General features: G+C 45.4%; 1 protein-coding gene across 5 annotated transcripts in view; it reads right to left on the bottom strand.

Moving 5' to 3' along the window:
• The window catches only part of CACNA2D2 (calcium voltage-gated channel auxiliary subunit alpha2delta 2), a 226877-nt gene that overhangs the window by 181618 nt on the left and 20121 nt on the right, over window positions 1-25138 (bottom strand). For all 5 annotated transcript variants that reach the window (XM_073564499.1, XM_073564501.1, XM_073564500.1 and 2 more), the window contains exon 2: window positions 3992-4073. In XM_073564499.1, the coding sequence (XP_073420600.1) occupies window positions 3992-4073 (82 nt within the window). The remainder of the gene's footprint in view (window positions 1-3991; window positions 4074-25138) is intronic.

Below are 25138 nucleotides of genomic sequence, written 5' to 3'. Positions count from 1 at the left end.
CAGTATTATAGTAGTTATATTCTTGTATATAGGAGCAGTATTATAGTAGTTATATTCTTGTACATAGGTGGCTGTATTATAGTAGTTATATTCTTGTATGTAGGAGCAGTATTATAGTAGTTATATTCTTGTACATAGGGGGCAGTATTATAGTAGTTATATTCTTGTACATAGGTGGCAGTATTATAGTAGTTATATTCTTGTACATAGGTGGCAGTATTATAGTAGTTATATTCTTGTACATAGGGGCAGTATTATAGTAGTTATATTCTTGTACATAGGGGCAGTATTATAGTAGTTATATTCTTGTACATAGGGGCAGTATTATAGTAGTTATATTCTTGTACATAGGGGGCAGTATTATAGTAGTTATATTCTTGTATATAGGAGCAGTATTATAGTAGTTATATTCTTGTACATAGGTGGCAGTATTATAGTAGTTATATTCTTGTATGTATGAGCAGTATTATAGTAGTTATATTCTTGTACATAGGCGGCAGTATTATAGTAGTTATATTCTTGTATGTAGGGGCAGTATTATAGTAGTTATATTCTTGTACATAGGGGGCAGTATTATAGTAGTTATATTCTTGTACATAGGGGGCAGTATTATAGTAGTTATATTCTTGTATGTAGGAGCAGTATTATAGTAGTTATATTCTTGTACATAGGCGGCAGTATTATAGTAGTTATATTCTTGTACATAGGTGGCAGTATTATAGTAGTTATATTCTTGTACATAGGGGGCAGTATTATAGTAGTTATATTCTTGTATGTAGGGGCAGTATTATAGTAGTTATATTCTTGTACATAGGGGGCAGTATTATAGTAGTTATATTCTTGTATGTAGGGGCAGTATTATAGCAGTTATATTCTTGTACATAGGGGGCAGTATTATAGTAGTTATATTCTTGTACATAGGGGGCAGTATTATAGTAGTTATATTCTTGTACATAGGGGGCAGTATTATAGTAGTTATATTCTTGTACATAGGGGGCAGTATTATAGTAGTTATATTCTTGTACATAGGGGCAGTATTATAGTAGTTATATTCTTGTACATAGGAGCAGTATTATAGTAGTTATATTATTGTACATAAGGGGCAGTATTATAGTAGTTATATTCTTGCACATAGGGGGCAGTATTATAGTAGTTATATTCTTGTACATAGGAGCAGTATTATAGTAGTTATATTCTTGTACATAGGAGCAGTATTATAGTAGTTATATTCTTGTACATAGGGGCAGTATTATAGTAGTTATATTCTTGTACATAGGGGCAGTATTATAGTAGTTATATTCTTGTACATAGGGGGCAGTATTATAGTAGTTATATTCTTGTACATAGGGGGCAGTATTATAGTAGTTATATTCTTGTACATAGAGGCAGTATTATAGTAGTTATATTCTTGTACATAGGGGGCAGTATTATAGTAGTTATATTCTTGTACATAAGGGCAGTATTATAGTAGTTATATTCTTGTACATAGGAGCAGTATTATAGTAGTTATATTCTTGTACATAGGAGCAGTATTATAGTAGTTATATTCTTGTACATAGGGGGCAGTATTATAGTAGTTATATTCTTGTACATAGGGGGCAGTATTATAGTAGTTATATTCTTGTACATAGGGGCAGTATTATAGTAGTTATATTCTTGTACATAGGGGGCAGTATTATAGTAGTTTTACTCTTGTACATAGGGGCAGCATTAAAGCAGTTCTTCTCTATGAAGCATATGTGGTTACACTGGAATATCTAGGATTTCTTGGCATCACTTTGCCCTCAGCAGGATGGTGAATGGTCTCACTTTTAGCCTTGTGCTGGGTGGAGGCTTCTGTTTCTCGGTGTGTAGATGTTCTCGGTGTGCGGTCGCAGTAATATACATACATCTGCTGTGCGGAGCATTGTGTCCGTCCACTCCTGGATTTTCCGTCAGTATTACGGCAGGTGGACGGTTTCCTGGCGCTCAGTCCACTCGCTCTTCTCTGGTCTCCCGTGTCAGTCGCCCGTCAGTGCGGAGCGCTCGCCCCAGGGAAGAGGCAGAACGAGTGATTTAATGGTAATAACAGGATTAGGCGGCCGCCTCCTTCTCGGCCTCTGTCACCCACAAGTGTCACCTCCAGGGACAAGAAATCCAATCAAGATCCGCAGTGTCTTGAGGAAGCTCGCAGCCCAGAGCGCGGCGCAGATTGCCAAACTAAAAAAAAAACAGAGAACCTGCTCGCAGCGCCGGGCGCACATTAATCACCGCCCGGGGGGACAGGTCCCAGCCACATTCATTTGTCAGAAGCAGCTCCACATAAGTTATTGCAGACACATTAGCATCTCATTTGCATGTCATTAGCGGAGCGAGTGCCTGGTGTTTGTGGGACGCCGTATACGACGCTACCAGCACCATCAATTGCTGGAACCGGCTCTCCGAATCACAAAGCTGGAAAGGGAGAAGGGGGATACGAGGGAAGCGTCTAAATTATTCCACCCTGCGTGATTTAATAGCGCTAAATGGCTGCATTACTTCCTGTAAGTGCTGCGATCATTTAACCTCTCCCAAAATGGCCTCTCCCCGCCGCGCATAATGTGCACTGATGGCTCCGCAGGACGCGCCCAGCGACGATCTCTGACCTCCCAGCTGCAGTCAGGGGTTCTGCAGCAGCTAAAGGAAATGTCTGTCTATAAGGTCTTGTATCAGTGGAGACTAAACCGCTACGTGGAAACCCGCCAAATGCAAAACTGCCATGTGTAAACCCGCCATGGGTAAACCAACCAAATGCAAAACCACCTTGTGTAAACAAACCAAATGCAAAGCCACCACGTGTAAACAAACCAAATGCAAAGCCGCCATATGTAAACCGGCCACGGGCAAACAAAAAAAAAAGAATAAGAAAAAAAAAAATGCAAAACTGCCACGGGTAAACCAACCAAACGCAAAACCGCCACGTGCAAACCCACCAAACGCAAAACCGCCACGCGCAAATAAATAAATCTCACATTGCTACAAATCCAGCCACAATTCCATCACATGTTGGGAAAGCTGACTTACAACATGGCCGCCATACGAACTAAACATGCAAAAGGCATTGTCAGCCCGTGGACGCAGCATTGGAGGCCATATTGGTTGTCACGCTGTCTTCTCAGATATGGATGCAAGACTTTTAAAGAAAATGTTGCTATCTTGGTAATGACAGCTGTACTAAGCAACCACTGGGACTTGTAGTCCCCCCTGCATTGGTTGATGAACACGACACAAGATGGATCACGTAGATTTATTGATTACGACATTCTTGATATCGCACTTTCCAGACGCTCGGAACAGATAAGGCAGCCGCGGCCGGCAGTGCTCGCAGCAGAGGTAGCGCCCGGCCGGCTCCTCCTGATGCAACATTACCACAACGCTCTTAATTAAAATAATAAACAACGTATCAGTGACAGCGTGACACCATCCGGAGGAGGCCACCGCCGGCAGGACGCACGTGCATTATTCATGAGAAGCGGCCTCATTATGCTAATTCATTAAGAGTCACAACATATGTTCCTCCTGTATGTGGAGAGAGATGGCTGAGGAGGGAGAGCGGCACCCTGCTTCACCAGAATCCTGAAAGGAGAGTACACCTGGTAAAGCAGGCGGACAGAGCAGCCAATCAGAAGGGAGCTGACTGACACCTCTCGTACGCGCAGAAGAAGCCATATTGGTTGTCAAATCCACCTCATTATACAATGCTACAGTTATGGGGAGAAGAGTCACTGTGCATCCGGGCAGATCTGTACAGGAGTCTTGGAAAGCTGGGTGACACTAGATTCACAAGGTACGGCGTCATCCCCAGCCATCAGCTCACATACTGCACCATCAGATCGAGCAGACGCTGGACAGAACATGGAATGAATCTGAAGATGCGAGAAGCCCCAAAATATCAGACAACAGATGACGCGGAGCCCCTGGAAGCCCCCTGAAATCCGATCTGACGCTTTGTGATGAAGTAGTAGTTACTCACCCCCTGTAACTGTTGAGACCCTGCAAAGTTCCTCATGACTTGGTGAAACTCTCGCTCCAGCCGTGTGGCCCAATACTGCATCCTGCAAGAGAGAACGGAAAGGGTCAGTAAGGTAGTGAGGGCAGAGAACGGGTGCGACAAGCAGCAGCAGTAAAGTAGAGAGGGCAGAGGACAGATGCAACATGCAGCAGCAGTAAGGTAGTGAGGGCAGAGAACGGGTGCGACAAGCAGCAGCAGTAAAGTAGAGAGGGCAGAGGACAGATGCAACATGCAGCAGCAGTAAGGTAGTGAGGGCAGAGAACGGGTGCGACAAGCAGCAGCAGTAAAGTAGAGAGGGCAGAGGACAGATGCAACATGCAGCAGCAGTAAGGTAGTGAGGGCAGAGAACGGGTGCGACAAGCAGCAGCAGTAAGGTAGAGAGGGCAGAGGACAGATGCAACATGCAGCAGCAGTAAGGTAGAGAGGGCAAAGGACGGGTGCTACAAGCAGCAACAGTAAGAAAGTGAGGGCGGAGGACAGGTGCAACAAGCAGCAGCAGTAAGGTAGAGAAGGCAGAGGACAGGTACAAAAAGCAGCAGCAGTAAGGTAGAGAAGGCAGAGGACGGATGCTACAAGCAGCAGCAGTAAGGTAGAGAGGGCAGAGGACAGATGCAACATGCAGCAGCAGTAAGGTAGAGAGGGCAGAGGACGGGTGCTACAAGCAGCACCAGTAAGAAAGTGAGGGCAGAGGACAGGTGCAACAAGCAGCAGCAGTAAGGTAGAGAAGGCAGAGGACAGGTACAAAAAGCAGCAGCAGTAAGGTAGAGAGGGCAGAGGACGGGTGCTACAAGCAGCAACAGTAGGGTAGTGAGGGCAGAGGACAGGTACAACAAGCAGCAGTAAGGTAGAGAGGGCAGAGGACAGGTACAAGCAGCAGCAGCAGTAAGGTAGAGGGGGCAGAGGACAGGTGCAACAAGCAGCAGCAGTCAGGTAGTGAGGGCAGAGGACAGGTACAAAAAGCAGCAGCAGTAAGGTAGAGAGGGCAGAGAATAGGTACAACAAGCAGCAGCAGTCAGGTAGTGAGGGCAAAGGACAGGTACAAAAAGCAGCAGCAGTAAGGTAGAGAGGGCAGAGAATAGGTACAACAAGCAGCAGCAGTCAGGTAGTGAGTGCAGAGGACAGGTGCAACAAGCAGCAACAGTAAGGTAGAGAGGGCAGAGGATGGGTGCTACAAGCAGCAACAGTAAGGTAGTGAGGGCAGATGACGGGTGCAACAAGCAGCAGCAGTAAGGTAGAGAGGGCAGAGGACGGGTGCAACAAGCAGCAGCAGTCAGGTAGTGAGGGTAGAGGCCGGGTGCAACAATAGGGGGCAGTAAGAGGACGGAATATAGGCTGAACCAGAAGGACAAATGTCTTTTTTCTCCCTTGCTAACTATGTTACTACACAAAATACAAAAGTGCAAATGCTCATTAATTAATGAAGTCCCACTACATGGAGATATATATTATTATATTACAATATTTCAAGTACTGATACCTGTATGCCTGCTGTGTACAAATAAATACTGTCATAGACATACAAAATGTGCTAGACGCTCGCTTACACAGGGAACCATCAGCAAATATTAATGGTGCTCCAAGCTCTATTCCCATACACCCTGGAACATTCAAATTGCTGCAGCCAATATTATCTCACAGCAGATAGAGCACAGGAGCCCTGGAGGCACCAATCTCCCCCGCCTGCAGCCATGATCCCAGGCGGACCCCAAGTGGAAGCGCACAGCCGGGGTCTGTGGAACCTAGGACTCACGAGTATCGACACAAAGATGTGTCTTTCTCAAGGTCACTGACATGTCTATGACAGTATTTATGTGTACACAGCAGGCATACAGGTATCAGTACTTGACATATTGTAATACAATAATATATATCTCTATGTAGTGGACTTCACTAATTCATGAGCATTTGCACTTTTGTATTTTGTCTGGGGTTTTGGAACCTTAAATATTGAATTATATGTGATTATCACCCAATTTTCTTTGTTCACTTTGTAATGTCTGTTTTTGCACAGACTTTTTAATTGTTTTTAACCCTGTGTTTGTATGTAGTGGTTGCTGGAATAAAATAAAATATATATTTTTGCATTATAAATATTGGTGGTGATCCCTATAGTTGTTGCATATACTTTTTCTTGGTCTGCTTCTATATAGTCCTATATGCATTGGGAGATCCCACATACGATATCATTTCAGATGGTGCCCGTTTACCCTATCGGGTTTTACCCCGTCACCTTCCTGACACACTGTCAACCCCACCACGGCACCGTGCTAGCCAGCCAAGATGCACCACCATCTAGCCCCCACACCCTGCTGTGCTTCTCTCTAACCCCCTGACACCCTCATCCCCCATTAGACACTCCTCCAGCCCACCTTTATTCCACCAGACACCGCGCAGCCTCCCAGACACCGCGCAGCCTCCCAGACACCGCGCAGCCTCCCAGACACCGCGCAGCCTCCCAGACACCGCGCAGCCTCCCAGACACCGCGCAGCCCCCCAGACACCGCGCAGCCCCCCCCGCCAGACACCGCGCAGCCCCCCCCGCCAGACACCACGCAGTTGATCTGAAGCCTCTAAGTAGATGATAATTATTCTGATTCTATTCACTAAAAAAGTGAGCAGAGATCTGGAATCCGCCGAGTGATCACTGTGCGATCGCCCCAAGATTCTCATTACGTACAGATTTGGCGTCACTTGCCGCCGTGCCGTTCACGGCAGCCAATCAGGAGGCAGAGCTGCAGAGCATTTGATATTTTTTACATAATCAATAAAACATAAAAGTCGTCCATCACGTAGCGACACGAGCGGCGGTGATGAATGACGGCGGCGCGGGCCGTAACGCGAGGCTAATAATGAAGTGCTATTAATGGCGGTGGCGGTGGTGACCGTCATTAAACACTGAGCACAGGACCTGTCCCCGCCGCCGCTTTATCAATGTAAACCAGGACATCCGGCTCAATCAATAGCGCATTATCAGCGTGTAATGGCGGCATCCGCGCCACAGGGCAGCGTCCCCACCGTGTCTCCATCACTCAGCGGAGGCAACCTGTAATGGGGTTAACCCTTAGAAGTCGTCTCAAAGAGAGAACGACGGCAAGACAGGGTACAGCACGGTGGTTACACCCGTGAAGGACTACAAGCGCCAGCATGTCACCGCTCTCCGGTCTCTACAGATTAATGTCTAAGCAACCAACGCCGTTAATGCTCACCCTAGACTGACAACCAATACGGCGGCTCACCCAAGAGTGACAACCAATACGGCGGCTCACCCAAGAGTGACAACCAATACACCGGCTCACCCAAGAGTGACAACCAATATGGCGGCTCACCCTAGACTGACAACCAATATGGCGGCTCACCCAAGAGTGACAACCAATACGGCGGCTCACCCAAGAGTGACAACCAATACGGCGGCTCACCCAAGAGTGACAACCAATACGGCGGCTCACCCAAGAGTGACAACCAATATGGCGGCTCACCCAAGAGTGACAACCAATACGGCGGCTCACCCAAGAGTGACAACCAATATGGCGGCTCACCCAAGAGTGACAACCAATACGGCGGCTCACCCAAGAGTGACAACCAATATGGCGGCTCACCCAAGAGTGACAACCAACACGCCGGCTCACCCAAGAGTGACAACCAATAAGCCGGCTCACCCAAGAGTGACAACCAATACGCCGGCACACCCAAGAGTGACAACCAATATGGCGGCTCACCCAAGAGTGACAACCAATATGGCGGCTCACCCAAGAGTGACAACCAATATGGCGGCTCACCCAAGAGTGACAACCAATATGGCGGCTCAACCGAGACTGACAACCAATATGGCAGCTTACCCAAGAGTGACAACCAATATGGCGGCTCACCCAAGAGTGACAACCAATAATGCAGCTCACCCAAGAGTGACAACCAATATGGCTGTCTTCATAGAGTCTGGGAAAGCTGGGTGACAACCAGCACTACAATAGTCAGGGCGACCATATTGGTTGCCACCCAGCTTTGCAAAAGTCCTGAATGGGACCTGCTTGTGACACAGGGTCAGGATGTTATGCAGTGGCCATTACGGATGTATCCGAGGAGCATGAAGATAGTCAGCGCCCCACGTACACGTGCCCGCTGCTGCACTACAACTCCCACCATCATTCCCATCAGTACGGTCTGACACCGCCTCCGCACTCATCCGATGGTTTCTTGCCGGTTGTCAGACTCTTCAGCCATCCCAGAAACGCAAGAATTTCCATCCGGTGCGGTTAACCAGGCGCGTGCCGGGAGGCGGCGACCCTGAGAGGGTTAATGGTTCTCTTGACATCATGATCTCTTTTTTAGCTAGAATAATGGCTTCCTTCACAGGCCGACAGATTGGAAATTACCTGTGAAATATATTTCCCCAGGCGCACAATCGGCAGCCATATAAATTACCCGCTTTAATGGCCTTTGGAATTTTTCTCCCACTAAACTCCTGTCAGGGCGTCTTCCTCCATATTGTACCGGACGGCGGAGAAAGAAATCCGACCGATGATACGAGAAAGCGCAATCCGGGGAGAATGTGCAGCCGCCGCCTCGCGCCCCGGATCATCCCCTCCCCCGCAACGGCAGACCGGCCTCGTTCCTAAATTCAGCACTGACCTCGTTACTGGCAGCGGAGTCCAAAATCCTGTGCGACGGCGTCACCTAAGAGCAGCTGATAAGGGGCGCACGCCAGAATCCCCCCACACCGCTTCTATCATGCCACTGGATGGAGAGCACGGCGGAGAACAGCGGCGGCTTATTACTAACCACCACAGGCAACATGGAAGCTAAATAAAGCAGCACAGACAGCAGCAAGACCCCCCGCGCTGAGCAGCCCCGAGCAAAGCCCACCGACCACCACACCAAACGCCACCAGTACCAGCAAAACCATCATCCAATGCCAGCCTGCCTGGGCTAAACGCTGGCCATCGCTGTGCCGCCCCGCCGTCAGGACACTGTGCCGCCCACACTCAGGAGATACAGTGCACAAATACCATCACAAACAATAAGACCTTCTCATAATATTAACCCACGTTGGGGAACAAAGGCACAAATGTATAATGTGCAGCAACGCATCAAACAGCGGATCAGGAATCATACTCATGGACGCGTCACCGCTTCTCACGCATTGCGGCACATTATAGATTTGCTTTGACTAGTTCTGACAACTACTTGCCCAGGTAAGCAGAGAGTTGTCAGACTCTTGCGCAACTTTTAAGCTCCAGCTTAGAAAACGTTTGTAAAAAAAGTGTCAGCTGTAAATGACGCATCAGGGGTAAAAGATGCAACTTTCCAATCAATGATAATGGAGACATAGCAAAGTTTCAAGTCTGGGACCCAAACTGAAGGAGCGGCCGAAAAGTGGCAAATCAGAAGAGCTGTGGTATTGGGTAGAGCCAGTGGTGGGGACGAGTCTCGGACCCTTCATTGTACCAATCATTGATATAAATGAGTAAAATAAATAAATAAATCCCCCCCCCCAAAAAAAAATAAATAAATAAATATTGATGGGTTATTGCAGGCTGCAGTGGAAATATGTATACGTATGGCCGGCAGGTAACTAGCATCTGTCCTTAGGCTGCAGCTCTCACAAAGGTCATACCCTATGTTATCCTGAGAAAAGCCAGATCCTGGTCTCAGACCCCAGGGGGCCTTCCTGAGAACACACACAATGGGGACATTTCACACCTCTATGATACTGTGAGGGAAGATGCCAAATGGGACCTGATAATTGCTATTTACTATGAGAATAAAGGTTACACAAAGAGTGTTTAAAGAAAAAAAATATAATGTATTCATTGGTAAAGTCGCCATGGTCCAGTCACAAACCAGGAATTAGAATATTAACATGAAGGGCTGGTCTAGAAATCTGATCTCCAGGCTAAACCTATAAATTAGGCCCTCTACAAAGAAAAAAAAAAAAAGTGTTCACAGTTTGAGGGCAGCCAAGCTGATGTGATCCATTTTCATACTTCCAAAGTTTAGATTTTTTTTAAGTTTCTCCCTTTTATTTTTATAACTGTTTTGCATATTTGTATGTTACTTTTTATTTCCATATTTTTATATCCTTTTATTGTAAGCGCTGTACCTTTTCTATTAAAGTTTGAAACTTTAATCATTCTGAACTTTGTATGCTATAAGGAATCCATATCCTTAGAGTGTGCGCTCCTGGTGATTGGCAGACAGTAATATCTCCGGGACTCGTCGCCCGTGTGTTCGGGGAGTGGTGGCAGCGTGTATGAGCGGGGTGCGTGGTCTGTGTCGGGGTGTGATTTATGCTTCCACTGCAGCATAGGACAGAGGGTGAATGCTGGACTGAGTGACAGGAGACAGATTAACCCTTGCACGCGCAACCACAAGTCACGTGCTGAGAAGCGGGTACATGAGACAGGCTATAGTCCAAAAAGGCCAATTTAAAGGGATAGTCCATGATGGTTGCCAATGATTACTTCACTATGGTGACACCTCCGATGATCGGCTGTGATTACCAAGGTAGCAGCCATTTTCTTTCAAATACGGAGGGTATCAAAACTTACAAGTGGCCAAAAGGCGAGACCCCCAGTGCACACAGACAGGGGTCTTGTCTGGTGGGTACTGCCCCTTCTAACTCCATCATGCCCAGACGACCCCTCTTCAACGATTGCCACGAGTCAATTTACCGGCCGACAGATACAAGGAGTCAATTCTTGACAACTGAGTTCACACCAAAAATAGAATGAAAAAGACGCCGATTCGCTTGGAAATTCTGCGCAATTCGGATCAGAATCCGGGGAACCGATCCTAAATGCTTAGATCTAGAAGGACGAGAATGGGATCCAACAACCCCTCTGCCCTGATCCTCGCCCACCCCGGCCACGGCATAAAGCGGGAGCGTCAGCTCTCAGAAAGGGCAGCGCATAATGGGAAACAAAGCAACAGCTCGGAAAACAAATGAGCCCTCGCCACACGGAGCGGCCAAGAATAATCATTATAATAAGCTGCGTCCAGGCCCAGCAACCGGGGAGAGAATACCAAACGGATCAGATCTACCGCTGAGCGGACGGAGCGCAATGGAGACTCCGCCACCATAGAAAGCACCAGGTGTCACTGTGATGTATGACGGCGTATGTTATAAATAAAGCACCGGGAGCAGCCTGCAAATCTAGCACCGGAAGCAGCCTGCAAATCTAGCACCGGCGGCAGCTGGACAGGAGATGGTTAATGTGCGGAGAGCTGGGGAGGGAATGGGGGGTGTCACAATCAGACAACGATCCCGCTGCAGACCATTAACAGCTCGTGTCAACATCCCACCGCCACACAACTTAATACCCAATCAATAAGCTATGAACTGCAGCAGCCAGACCGCCGGGAGCAGAACCCCGTCCCTGCCGCCTCGCTGCAGCGCTCAGCGCAGAGCAAGACCACCCTGATGGTCAGGATGCATTGGCCACAAATAGTGGCTGCTGGATGAGCAACACTTTACCTTGGTGGTCATGTGGGGGGGGAGGCCTACTGCGGTCGCTTTCTGGGTTTTTAATAAGGTTCGTTTTAGTGTTTTTATTATTATTATTTGTGTGTTTGTGACCGGTTTTTGTCTGGGCTTCCCTCAGTGACTGTTTTCCATGTTGCAGTCTTTCCGCACCTCTCGGCTCCATTTTCTCCATAGTGTTTTGTGCATTGTTTCTACACTTGTTCATCACGTTTTCGCTCTTGCGGCTTTGTCTCTTTTTGGTGTCACGTTTGATTCGGACATTTCCTGGTTTTTGGCTTTGATTAAACGTTATTGATACGATCATGTCCGGATTACACACGATTTCTTCGCACTTGATGCAATTTAACTGCGGGTGACCTGACAGGTTACAGGCGTCAATCCCGCAGCTCTGCCGAAATCCTGAGGATTCCTCCGGGGCACGGCGAGGATAATGTGGAATCCCACCCAGAACGCCGGTCCAGGACCACCGATAATGGTGGGGACCAATCTGATTGTGGGAGACCAAAGTGGGCCGAGATTTGAGCCAGATGAGATCCAGCCACCATTACTGACACACACAGCGCTTCCCATGTACCGGCCATTCAGCCGCACAGTAACCAGTGTGGGGCCAGACGGCAGCCATATTGTCACCCCACTTTCCTCGGGTCCCCGGATCAGTTCAGTAGATATACCATACTGAGGAGCCTGGGAAAGCTGGATGAACACTGACCGCTGGACGACGGCAGCCATATCGTCACCCTTCTGTCCCAAGAACAGATATTGAATGTAGAAGAGAAATTAGATTTATTTTTGTATTCTTGGGGACGTGATGGGTGTGACAGTCAGAAATGCTGACCGGTGAAGGGAGATAGCAGGGCGTGTAAATATTAGCATCTCGGATGGAACAGCTGTGAGGTTAAAAACGCCTGCAGAGCGGTATCAGTTGCATCCTAAATAGTGTGTACCCCATCCCCCTCACTATGTACACAGGAACACCCAGCACACAGACGTCCATATTCATCTCCCACTTTAGCAGATCACATTCCCCTACCCAGCATAGACCCCTGATGTCCCCGGTACAGACCCCCTACCCAGGGCCAAGCATAGACCCCTGATGTCCCCAGTACGGACCCCCTACCCAGGACCAAGCATAGACCCCTGATGTCCCCAGTACGGACCCCCTAACCAGGACCAAGCATAGACCCCTGATGTCCCCAGTACGGACCCCCTACCCAGGACCAAGCATAGACCCCTGATGTCCCCGGTACGGACCCCCTACCCAGGGCCAAGCATAGACCCCTGATGTCCCCGGTACGGACCCCCTACCCAGGGCCAAGCATAGAACCCTGATGTCCCCGGTATGGACCCCCTACCCAGGGCCAAGCACACACCCCTAATGTCCCAAGGACCCCCAACCCAGGGCCAAGCACACACCCCTAATGTCCCCAGTAAGGTCCCCCAACCCAGGGCCAAGCATAGACCCTGGATGTCCCCAGTACGGACCCCCTACCCAGGGCCAAGCACACACCCCTGATGTCACCAGTAAGGACCCCCAACCCAGGGCCAAGCATAGACCCTGGATGTCCCCAGTACGGACCCCCTACCCAGGGCCAAGCACACACCCCTGATGTCACCAGTAAGGACCCCCAACCCAGGTCCAAGCATAGACCCTGGATGTCCCCAGTACGGACCCCCTACCCAGGGCCAAGCACACACCCCTGATGTCACCAGTAAGGACCCCCAACCCAGGGCCAAGCATAGACCCTGGATGTCCCCGGTATGGACCCCCTACCCAGGGCCAAGCATAGACCCCTGATGTCCCGTATGGACCCCCTCCCCGACACTGGATCTACAATGTACAGAAATCTCAGGTTTCATCGATCAATAATCAGTGAAAACACAAGTTCTGAGCACATCGATCCGGTCACATTAACAATGATGGACGGCAGCAAGTGGGAAATGTGATATTCCCTGACTGCGGTCAGACATCTGCAGACCAGAAGTATTCAAACCCTCCTCCACTGTAGACGGTGTGACCTGGGTAATAACACGGCGTGGAGACGCTGCGCGAGGGCACGAGGATCAGGCGGGAAAATCACACAGAGGCCAAGCAGTGAAAAATCAGCAAAACAGACTGAAATTTGTTGATATGACAATTAAAAGCGTCACCCCCAGAAAATAATGCTCTCCCCTGTAGAATGATATAGTTTGCAGATCCCTGGGGGCAGACAGCGAGGACCCCAGAGATCCCGGGATCTGCCCACCAGGACTGGAGCAGAGGAGCTCACGCTCGGCCACCATCACTTATGAATTTTGGTTCAAAAGAAAAGTAAAAAAACCTCAATCAAAAGTAAAGACAAAATGACGGCTCCCACAACGCAACATATGGCGGCACACCGGCGAAGTCTGGACCGCTCACAGGTCTCTGGCTCCTCGTGTGTCAGGTGAGGAGGCGTCTTCTCCAGACTGCAGGTCTCCGCTCCGTCCACACGTGTCCTGCACGATTCTGGTAAGGACCATCGACAACTCCTCAGGAGGAGTCCGATGTTGGCGCTCAGTCGTTGCAGGATGTTTTTAGCTGTTTTGGGCCATTGTCCTGTTGGCGGAGCCATGACCGGCGCTCAGACCAAGCGGACACTCGGCAGCACCCAAGTCTCCAGATTGTCAAGATTGTCCTGAGATTTCATTTTACCCTGCAAAGATTCAGAAACCTCTGTGCCAGAAGTAGCAGAGCCGCCAGAGTAGTTATATTCTAGTACATAGGGGGCAGTATTACAGTAGTTATATTCTAGTACATAGAGGGCAGTATTATAGTAGTAATATTCTTGTACATAGGGGCAGTATTATAGTAGTAATATTCTTGTACATAGGGGCAGTATTATAGTAGTTATATTCTTGTACATAGGGAGCAGTATTATAGTAGTAATATTCTTGTACATAGGGGCAGTATTATAGTAGTTATATTCTTATACATAGGGGGCAGTATTATAGTAGTTATATTCTTGTATATAGGAGCAGTATTATAGTAGTTATATTCTTGTACATAGGAGCAGTATTATAGTAGTTATATTCTTGTACATAGGAGCAGTATTATAGTAGTTATATTCTTGTACATAGGGGGCAGTATTATAGTAGTTATATTCTTGAATATAGGGGCAGTATTATAGTAGTTATATTCTTGTACATAGGAGCAGTAATATAGTAGTTATATTCTTGAATATAGGGGCAGTATTATAGTAGTTATATTCTTGTATATAGGAGCAGTATTATAGTAGTTATATTCTTGTACATAGGAGCAGTATTATAGTAGTTATATTCTTGTACATAGGAGCAGTATTATAGTAGTTATATTCTTATACATAGGGGGCAGTATTATAGCAGTTATATTCTTGAATATAGGGGCAGTATTATAGTAGTTATATTCTTGTATATAGGAGCAGTATTATAGTAGTTATATTCTTGTACATAGGAGCAGTATTATAGTAGTTATATTCTTGTACATAGGAGCAGTATTATAGTAGTTATATTCTTATACATAGGGGGCAGTATTATAGCAGTTATATTCTTGAATATAGGGGCAGTATTATAGTAGTTATATTCTTGAATATAGGGGCAGTATTATAGTAGTTATATTCTTGTATATAGGAGCAGTATTATAGTAGTTATATTCTTGTACATAGGAGCAGTATTATAGTAGTTATATTCTTGTACATAGGAGCAGTATTATAGTAGTTATATTCTTGTACATAGGAGCAGTATTATAGTAGTTATATTCTTATACATAGGGGGCAGTATTATAGCAGTTATATTCTTGTACATAGGGGCAGTATTATAGTAGTTATATTCTTGTATATAGGAGCAGTATTATAGTAGTTATATTCTTGTACATAGGAGCAGTATTATAGTAGTTATATTCTTGTACATAGGAGCAGTATTATAGTAGTTATATTCTTGTACATAGGAGCAGTATTATAGTAGTTATATTCTTATACATAGGGGGCAGTATTATAGCAGTTATATTCTTGTACATAGGGGCAGTATTATAGTAGTTATATTCTTGTACATAGGAGCAGTATTATAGTAGTTATATTCTTGTACATAGGAGCAGTATTATAGTAGTTATATTCTTATACATAGGGGGCAGTATTATAGTAGTTATATTCTTGAATATAGGGGCAGTATTATAGTAGTTATATTCTTGTACATAGGAGCAGTATTATAGTAGTTATATTCTTATACATAGGGGGCAGTATTATAGTAGTTATATTCTTGTACATAGGGGCAGTATTATAGTAGTTATATTCTTATACATAGGGGGCAGTATTATAGTAGTTATATTCTTGTACATAGGGAGCAGTATTATAGTAGTTATATTCTTGTACATAGGGGTAGTATTATAGTAGTTATATTCTTGTACATAGCAGCAGTATTATAGTAGTTATATTCTTGTACATAGGAGCAGTATTATAGTAGTTATATTCTTGTACATAGCAGCAGTATTATAGTAGTTATATTCTTGTACATAGGAGCAGTATTATAGTAGTTATATTCTTGTACATAGGGGCCAGTATTATAGTAGTTATATTCCTGTACATAGGGGGCAGTATTATAGTAGTTATATTCTTGTACATAGGGGGCAGTATTATAGTAGTTATATTCTTGAATATAGGGGCAGTATTATAGTAGTTATATTCTTGTATATAGGAGCAGTATTATAGTAGTTATATTCTTGTACATAGGAGCAGTATTATAGTAGTTATATTCTTGTACATAGGAGCAGTATTATAGTAGTTATATTCTTGTACATAGGAGCAGTATTATAGTAGTTATATTCTTATACATAGGGGGCAGTATTATAGCAGTTATATTCTTGTACATAGGGGCAGTATTATAGTAGTTATATTCTTGTACATAGGAGCAGTATTATAGTAGTTATATTCTTGTACATAGGAGCAGTATTATAGTAGTTATATTCTTATACATAGGGGGCAGTATTATAGTAGTTATATTCTTGAATATAGGGGCAGTATTATAGTAGTTATATTCTTGTACATAGGAGCAGTATTATAGTAGTTATATTCTTATACATAGGGGGCAGTATTATAGTAGTTATATTCTTGTACATAGGGGCAGTATTATAGTAGTTATATTCTTATACATAGGGGGCAGTATTATAGTAGTTATATTCTTGTACATAGGGAGCAGTATTATAGTAGTTATATTCTTGTACATAGGGGTAGTATTATAGTAGTTATATTCTTGTACATAGCAGCAGTATTATAGTAGTTATATTCTTGTACATAGGAGCAGTATTATAGTAGTTATATTCTTGTACATAGCAGCAGTATTATAGTAGTTATATTCTTGTACATAGGAGCAGTATTATAGTAGTTATATTCTTGTACATAGGGGCCAGTATTATAGTAGTTATATTCCTGTACATAGGGGGCAGTATTATAGTAGTTATATTCTTGTACATAGGGGGCAGTATTATAGTAGTTATATTCTTGTACATAGGAGCAGTATTATAGTAGTTATATTCTTGTACATAGGGGCAGTATTATAGTAGTTATATTCTTGTACATAGGGGCAGTATTATAGTAGTTATATTCTTGTACATAGGGGCAGTATTATAGTAGTTATATTCTTGTACATAGCAGCAGTATTATAGTAGTTATATTCTTGTACATAGGAGCAGTATTATAGTAGTTATATTCTTGTACATAGGGGCAGTATTATAGTAGTTATATTCTTGTACATAGGGGCAGTATTATAGTAGTTATATTCTTGTACATAGGGGGCAGTATTATAGTAGTTATATTCTTATACATAGGGGGCAGTATCATAGTAGTTATATTCTTGTACATAGGGGGCAGTATTATAGTAGTTATATTCTTATACATAGGAGCAGTATTATAGTAGTTATATTCTTGTCCATAGGGGGCAGTATCATAGTAGTTATATTCTTGTCCATAGGGGGCAGTATTATAGTAGTTATATTCTTGTCCATAGGGGGCAGTATTATAGGAGTGATATTCTTGTACATAGGGGGCAGTATTATAGTAGTTATATTCTTGTACATAGGAGCAGTATTATAGTAGTTATATTCTTGTACATAGGAGCAGTATTATAGTAGTTATATTCTTGTACATAGGGGCAGTATTATAGTAGTTATATTCTTGTACATAGGGGCAGTATTATAGTAGTTATATTCTTGTACATAGGGGCAGTATTATAGTAGTTATAGTCTTGTACATAGGGGCAGTATTATAGTAGTTATATTCTTGTACATAGGAGCAGTATTATAGTAGTTATAGTCTTGTACATAGGGGGCAGTATGATAGTAGTTTTATTCTTGTACATAGGGGCAGTATTATAGTAGTTATATTCTTGTACATAGGGGCAGTATTATAGTAGTTATATTCTTGTACATAGGGGCAGTATTATAGTAGTTATATTCTTGTACATAGGAGCAGTATTATAGTAGTTATATTCTTGTACATAGCAGCAGTATTATAGTAGTTATATTCTTGTACATAGGAGCAGTATTATATAGTAGTTATATTCTTGTACATAGGGGCCAGTATTATAGTAGTTATATTCCTGTACATAGGGGGCAGTATTATAGTAGTTATATTCTTGTACATAGGGGGCAGTATTATAGTAGTTATATTCTTGTACATAGGAGCAGTATTATAGTAGTTATATTCTTGTACATAGGGGCAGTATTATAGTAGTTATATTCTTGTACATAGGGGCAGTATTATAGTAGTTATATTCTTGTACATAGGGGCAGTATTATAGTAGTTATATTCTTGTACATAGCAGCAGTATTATAGTAGTTATATTCTTGTACATAGGAGCAGTATTATAGTAGTTATATTCTTGTACATAGGGGCAGTATTATAGTAGTTATATTCTTGTACATAGGGGCAGTATTATAGTAGTTATATTCTTGTACATAGGGGGCAGTATTATAGTAGTTATATTCTTATACATAGGGGGCAGTATCATAGTAGTTATATTCTTGTACATAGGGGGCAGTATTATAGTAGTTATATTCTTATACATAGGAGCAGTATTATAGTAGTTATATTCTTGTCCATAGGGGGCAGTATTATAGTAGTTATATTCTTGTACATAGGGGCAGTATTATAGTAGTTATATTCTTGTACATAGGGGGCAGTATTATAGTAGTTATATTCTTGTCCATAGGAGCAGTATTATAGTAGTTATATTCTTGTCCATAGGGGGCAGTATTATAGTAGTTATATTCTTGTCCATAGGGGGCAGTATTATAGTAGTTATATTCTTGTACATAGGGGGCAGTATTATAGTAGTTATATTCTTGTCCATAGGGGGCAGTATTATAGTAGTTATATTCTTGTCCATAGGTGGTAGTATTATAGTAGTTATATTCTTGTACATAGGGGGCAGTATTATAGTAGTTATATTCTTGTACATAGGAGCAGTATTATAGTAGTTATATTCTTGTACATAGGGGCAGTATTATAGTAGTTATATTCTTGTACATAGGGGCAGTATTATAGTAGTTATATTCTTGTACATAGGGGCAGTATTATAGTAGTTATATTTTTGTACATAGGGGCAGTATTATAGTAGCTATAGTCTTGTACATAGGGGCAGTATTATAGTAGTTATAGTCTTGTACATAGGGGGCAGTATTATAGTAGTTATATTCTTGTACATAGGGGGCAGTATTATAGTAGTTATATTCTTGTACATAGGGGCAGTATTATAGTAGTTATATTCTTGTACATAGGGGCAGTATTATAGTAGTTATATTCTTGTACATAGGGGACAGTATTATAGTAGTTATATTCTTGTACATAGGAGCAGTATTATAGTAGTTATATTCTTGTATATAGGGAGCAGTATTATAGTAGTTATATTCTTGTACATAGGGGACAGTATTATAGTAGTTATATTCTTGTACATAGGGGCAGTATTATAGTAGTTATATTCTTGTACATAGGGGCAGTATTATAGTAGTTATATTCTTGTACATAGGGGCAGTATTATAGTAGTTATATTCTTGTATATAGGGAGCAGTATTATAGTAGTTATATTCTTGTACATAGGGGGCAGTATTATAGTAGTTATATTCTTGTACATAGGTGGCAGTATTATAGTAGTTATATTCTTGTACATAGGGGCAGTATTATAGTAGTTATATTCTTGTACATAGGGGGCAGTATTATAGTAGTTATATTCTTGTACATAGGAGCAGTATTATAGTAGTTATATTCTTGTACATAGGGGCAGTATTATAGTAGTTATATTCTTGTATATAGGGGCAGTATTATAGTAGTTATATTCTTGTACATAGGGGCAGTATTATAGTAGTTATATTCTTGTATATAGGGGCAGTATTATAGTAGTTATATTCTTGTACATAGGGGCAGTATTATAGTAGTTATATTCTTGTACATAGGGGCAGTATTATAGTAGTTATATTCTTGTATATAGGGAGCAGTATTATAGTAGTTATATTCTTGTACATAGGGGGCAGTATTATAGTAGTTATATTCTTGTACATAGGGGCAGTATTATAGTAGCTATATTCTTGTACATAGGGGCAGTATTATAGTAGTTATATTCTTGTACATAGGGGCAGTATTATAGTAGTTATATTCTTGTACATAGGGGCAGTATTATAGTAGATATATTCTTGTACATAGGAGCAGTATTATAGTAGTTATATTCTTGTACATAGGGGCAGTATTATAGTAGATATATTCTTGTACATAGGGGCAGTATTATAGTAGTTATATTCTTGTACATAGGGGCAGTATTATAGTAGTTATATTCTTGTATATAGGGGCAGTATTATAGTAGATACATTCTTGTACATAGGGGCAGTATTATAGTAGTTATATTCTTGTACATAGGGGCAGTATTATAGTAGTTATATTCTTGTACATAGGGGCAGTATTATAGTAGTTATATTCTTGTACATATGGGACAGTATTATAGTAGTTATATTCTTGTACATAGGGGCAGTATTATAGTAGTTATATTCTTGTACATAGGGGCAGTATTATACTTGTTTCTTGCAGATAGCGCAATGAGCTTGTCCCTGCATGTTTCGGTTGTCTGCTCTTGTATTAAGTGATTCATTATTCTAGACGTACCCAGCACTTTATATATGGCGCCAGCGGCCGCCTGTTTTATCCTATGGAGGTGCCAGTCAGGCATTGTACAATAGGTTTATGTTCTGTGCCCACGTTCCGTGAACAGTCCTCGGGGTATAGAAGCTGCCAGTCTGCTCTTGGCTTAAGCCAGGTTTCCATTAACCCACGTATGACCCTCAGCTCATATCACAGAGGGGGGAGCGCAGGACGGGGGGGGAGCGCGGCGTTCACAGCACGCGATAGTGATCTCGTGAACCTGATTAGCGGTTTATGGACCAGGACAGCAGAATGATCGCAGCTTTCATCTGTCTGTAGCGCCAATTGTCAAGAGGGAAAAGCAGAGGAGGCGGGGGAGAGAGGACGAGAAGAGTGCGCAGAAAGTTCTGCGGAGGCCGAGATAAAGCCGAGACGCGGTGTTCCGAAATTAACCTACTTCTGAGCTGGAAAGGAAATCAAGGACCTTGTTATGAAATGAGGTCCTCTGTAAGATCCAGGAGATAGCAGACAAGAAAGCGGCCACAAAAGGCACAAGAGTCCGAGACGAAGGATTATCAGCCGCGGTTAATTCTCCGGACGCACGGTCTGTGATTGGAGGAACTAAGGGGAGATCTGTCTGATTTGGGGGACAAGAATAGTGTAGATCTCCCTTATGGGCCGCTGAGACCTCCTGCATCACCGGCCTCGGGATAATAAGAGCCAGACGAGGTCCGGATTATGCACCTCCTCAGTTTCTTCACCAATCACTGATCTTCATGTGTAATGGCTGCTTCTCCGCCGGGTTATCTGGCTCATAGGGGCTCCGAGTGGGTAAATGTACAGACAATGTATATCCAGTCCACAAGTGATGTGAAACCCAATGTCTATGTACAACACTGAGAAACTGGAAGTCCTTTCCATACCACGTCTCGTACTCCAGTCTGCGCCATCAAGATATCCCTACGTTACTGCTTCCTTCTAATGCTCCAGATGGTGCACAGAGCCCGTCCCTCTATGGAAGATGTCCCCTCTCCGCGCTGCCCGTCCCACTATGGAAAAGGTCCCCTCTCCGCGCTGCCCGTCCCTCTATGGAAGATGTCCCCTCTCCAAGCTGCTGTCCCACTATGGAAAAGGTCCCCTCTCCACGCTGTCCGTCCCTCCATGGAAGATGTCCCCTCTCCACGCTGTCCATCCCTCTATGGAAGATGTCCCCTTTCCGCGCTGCCCGTCCCTCTATGGAAGATGTCCCCTCTCCGCGCTGCCCGTCCCTCTATGGAAGAGGTCCCCTCTCCGCGCTGTCCGTCCCTCTATGGAAGATGTCCCCTCTCCGCGCTGCCCGTCCCACTATGGAAAAGGTCCCCTCTCCGCGCTGTCCGTCCCTCCATGGAAGATGTCCCCTCTCCGCGCTGTCCGTCCCTCCATGGAAGATGTCCCCTCTCCAAGCTGCTGTCCCTCTACGGAAGAGGTCCCCTCTCCGCGCTGCCCATCCCACTATGGAAAAGGTCCCCTCTCCGCGCTGCCCGTCCCACTATGGAAGAGGTCCCCTCTCCGCGCTGCCCGTCCCACTATGGAAGAGGTCCCCTCTCCGCGCTGCCCATCCCACTATGGAAAAGGTCCCCTCTCCAAGCTGCCCGTCCCTCTATGGAAGAGGTCCCCTGTACAAGCTTCCCGTCCCACTATGGAAGAGGTCCCCTCTACAAGCTGCCCGTCCCACTATGGAAGATGTCCCCTCTACAAGCTGCCCGTCCCACTATGGAAGATGTCCCATCTCCAAGCTGCCCGTCCCTCTATGGAAGAGGTCCCCTCTACAAGCTTCCCGTCCCATTATGGAAGATGTCCCCTCTCCAAGCTGCCCGTCCCACTATGGAAGATGTCCCCTCTCCAAGCTGCCCGTCCCTCTATGGAAAAGGTCCCCTCTCCAAGCTGCCCGTCCCACTATGGAAGAGGTCCCCTCTCCAAGCTGCCCGTCCCACTATGGAAGATGTCCATTCTACAAGCTGCCCGTCCCACTATGGAAGATGTCCCCTCTACAAGCTGCCCGTCCCACTATGGAAGATGTCCCCTCTCCAAGCTGCCCATCCCACTATGGAAGATGTCCCCTCTCCAAGCTGCCCGTCCCACTATGGAAGATGTCCCCTCTACAAGCTGCCCGTCCCACTATGGAAGATGTCCCCTCTCCAAGCTTCCCGTCCCACTATGGAAGATGTCCCCTCTACAAGCTGCCCGTCCCATTATGGAAGATATCCCCTCTCCAAGCTGCCCGCCCCACTATGGAAGATGTCCCCTCTCCAAGCTGCCTGTCCCACTATTGAAGATGTCCCCTCTACAAGCTGCCCGTCCCATTATGGAAGATGTCCCCTCTCCAAGCTGCCCATCCCACTATGGAAGATGTCCCCTCTCCAAGCTGCCCGTCCCACTATGGAAGATGTCCCCTCTACAAGCTGCCCGTCCCACTATGGAAGATGTCCCCTCTACAAGCTTCCCGTCCCACTATGGAAGATGTCCCCTCTACAAGCTGCCCGTCCCATTATGGAAGATGTCCCCTCTCCAAGCTGCCCGTCCCTCTATGGAAGAGGTCCCCTGTACAAGCTTCCCATCCCATTATGGAAGATGTCCCCTCTCCAAGCTGCCCGTCCCTCTATGGGAAAGGTCCCCTGTACAAGCTTCCCGTCCCATTATGGAAGATGTCCCCTCTACAAGCTGACCGTCCCACTATGGAAGATGTCCCCTCTACAAGCTGCCCGTCCCACTATGGAAGATGTCCCCTCTCCAAGCTGCCCGTCCCTCTATGGAAGAGGTCCCCTCTACAAGCTTCCCGTCCCATTATGGAAGATGTCCCCTCTCCAAGCTGCCCATCCCATTATGGAAGATGTCCCCTCTCCAAGCTGCCCGTCCCACTATGGAAGATGTCCCCTCTCCAAGCTGCCTGTCCCTCTATGGAAAAGGTCCCCTCTCCAAGCTGCCCGTCCCACTATGGAAGAGGTCCCCTCTCCAAGCTGCCCGTCCCACTATGGAAGATGTCCATTCTACAAGCTGCCCGTCCCACTATGGAAGATGTCCCCTCTACAAGCTGCCCGTCCCATTATGGAAGATGTCCCCTCTCCAAGCTGCCCATCCCACTATGGAAGATGTCCCCTCTCCAAGCTGCCCGTCCCACTATGGAAGATGTCCCCTCTACAAGCTGCCCGTCCCACAATGGAAGATGTCCCCTCTCCAAGCTTCCCGTCCCACTATGGAAGATGTCCCCTCTACAAGCTGCCCGTCCCATTATGGAAGATGTCCCCTCTCCAAGCTGCCCGCCCCACTATGGAAGATGTCCCCTCTCCAAGCTGCCCGTCCCACTATTGAAGATGTCCCCTCTACAAGCTTCCCGTCCCACTATAGAAGATGTCCCCTCTACAAGCTGCCCGTCCCACTATGGAAGATGTCCCCTCTACAAGCTGCCCGTCCCACTATGGAAGATGTCCCCTCTACAAGCTGCCCGCCCCACTATGGAAGATGTCCCCTCTACAAGCTGCCCGCCCCACTATGGAAGATGTCCCTTCTCCAAGCGGCCCGTCCCACTATGGAATCTGTCCCCTCTCCAAGCTGCCCATCCCACTATGGAAGATGTCCCCTCTCCAAGCTGCCTGTCCCTCTATGGAAGAGGTCCCCTCTACAAGCTTCCCGTCCCATTATGGAAGATGTCCCCTCTCCAAGCTGCCCATCCCACTATGGAAGATGTCCCCTCTCCAAGCTGCCCGTCCCTCTATGGAAGAGGTCCCCTGTACAAGCTTCCCGTCCCACTATGGAAGATGTCCCCTCTCCAAGCTGCCCGTCCCACTATGGAAGATGTCCCCTCTCCAAGCTGCCCATCCCACTATGGAAGATGTCCCCTCTCCAAGCTGCCCGTCCCTCTATGGAAGAGGTCCCCTCTACAAGCTTCCCGTCCCATTATGGAAGATGTCCCCTCTACAAGCTGCCTGTCCCACTATGGGAGATGTCCCCTCTCCAAGCTGCCCATCCCACTATGGAAGATGTCCCCTCTCCAAGCTGCCCGTCCCTCTATGGAAGAGGTCCCCTCTACAAGCTTCCCGTCCCACTATGGAAGAGGTCCCCTCTCCAAGCTGCCCGTCCCACTATGGAAGATGTCCCCTCTACAAGCTTCCTACAGAAATCTGGAAGAACAGGTGAAATAAATCAGATCTTACAAGTGTACTGTTTTCCTGTTCTCTCTCAGGATCGTCTCTTTATGAGGAGAAACCCCCACTGGTATTCTTACATTAGCAGAGTTAGATGTACCCTCTTACTGCTTCGCAAAATGAAAATCATCGTGTCCTGGTTTCTGTAGGGGGTTAAGAAAGCTCGGGCCTCCTCCCGCCACCCCGTGCTTGTACAGGCCCCCATCCTGCTAAGGAGCAGTCATCAGCAATATAGAAAGTTGATTGATGGTTGTGTATTAAAATGACCAATTAATGGGGTGGCGAGTTGTGCGATGTCAGCCCCCCACCTGCAGCTTTCCTGGTCACCATTGGGCAA

The sequence above is a fragment of the Dendrobates tinctorius genome, unplaced genomic scaffold, assembly GCF_039654945.1.
Source record: "Dendrobates tinctorius isolate UK_male_01 unplaced genomic scaffold, ASM3965494v1 ptg000455l, whole genome shotgun sequence".
NCBI classification, from domain to species: domain Eukaryota; kingdom Metazoa; phylum Chordata; class Amphibia; order Anura; family Dendrobatidae; genus Dendrobates; species Dendrobates tinctorius.
This window is presented reverse-complemented; position numbering and strand designations above follow the sequence as displayed.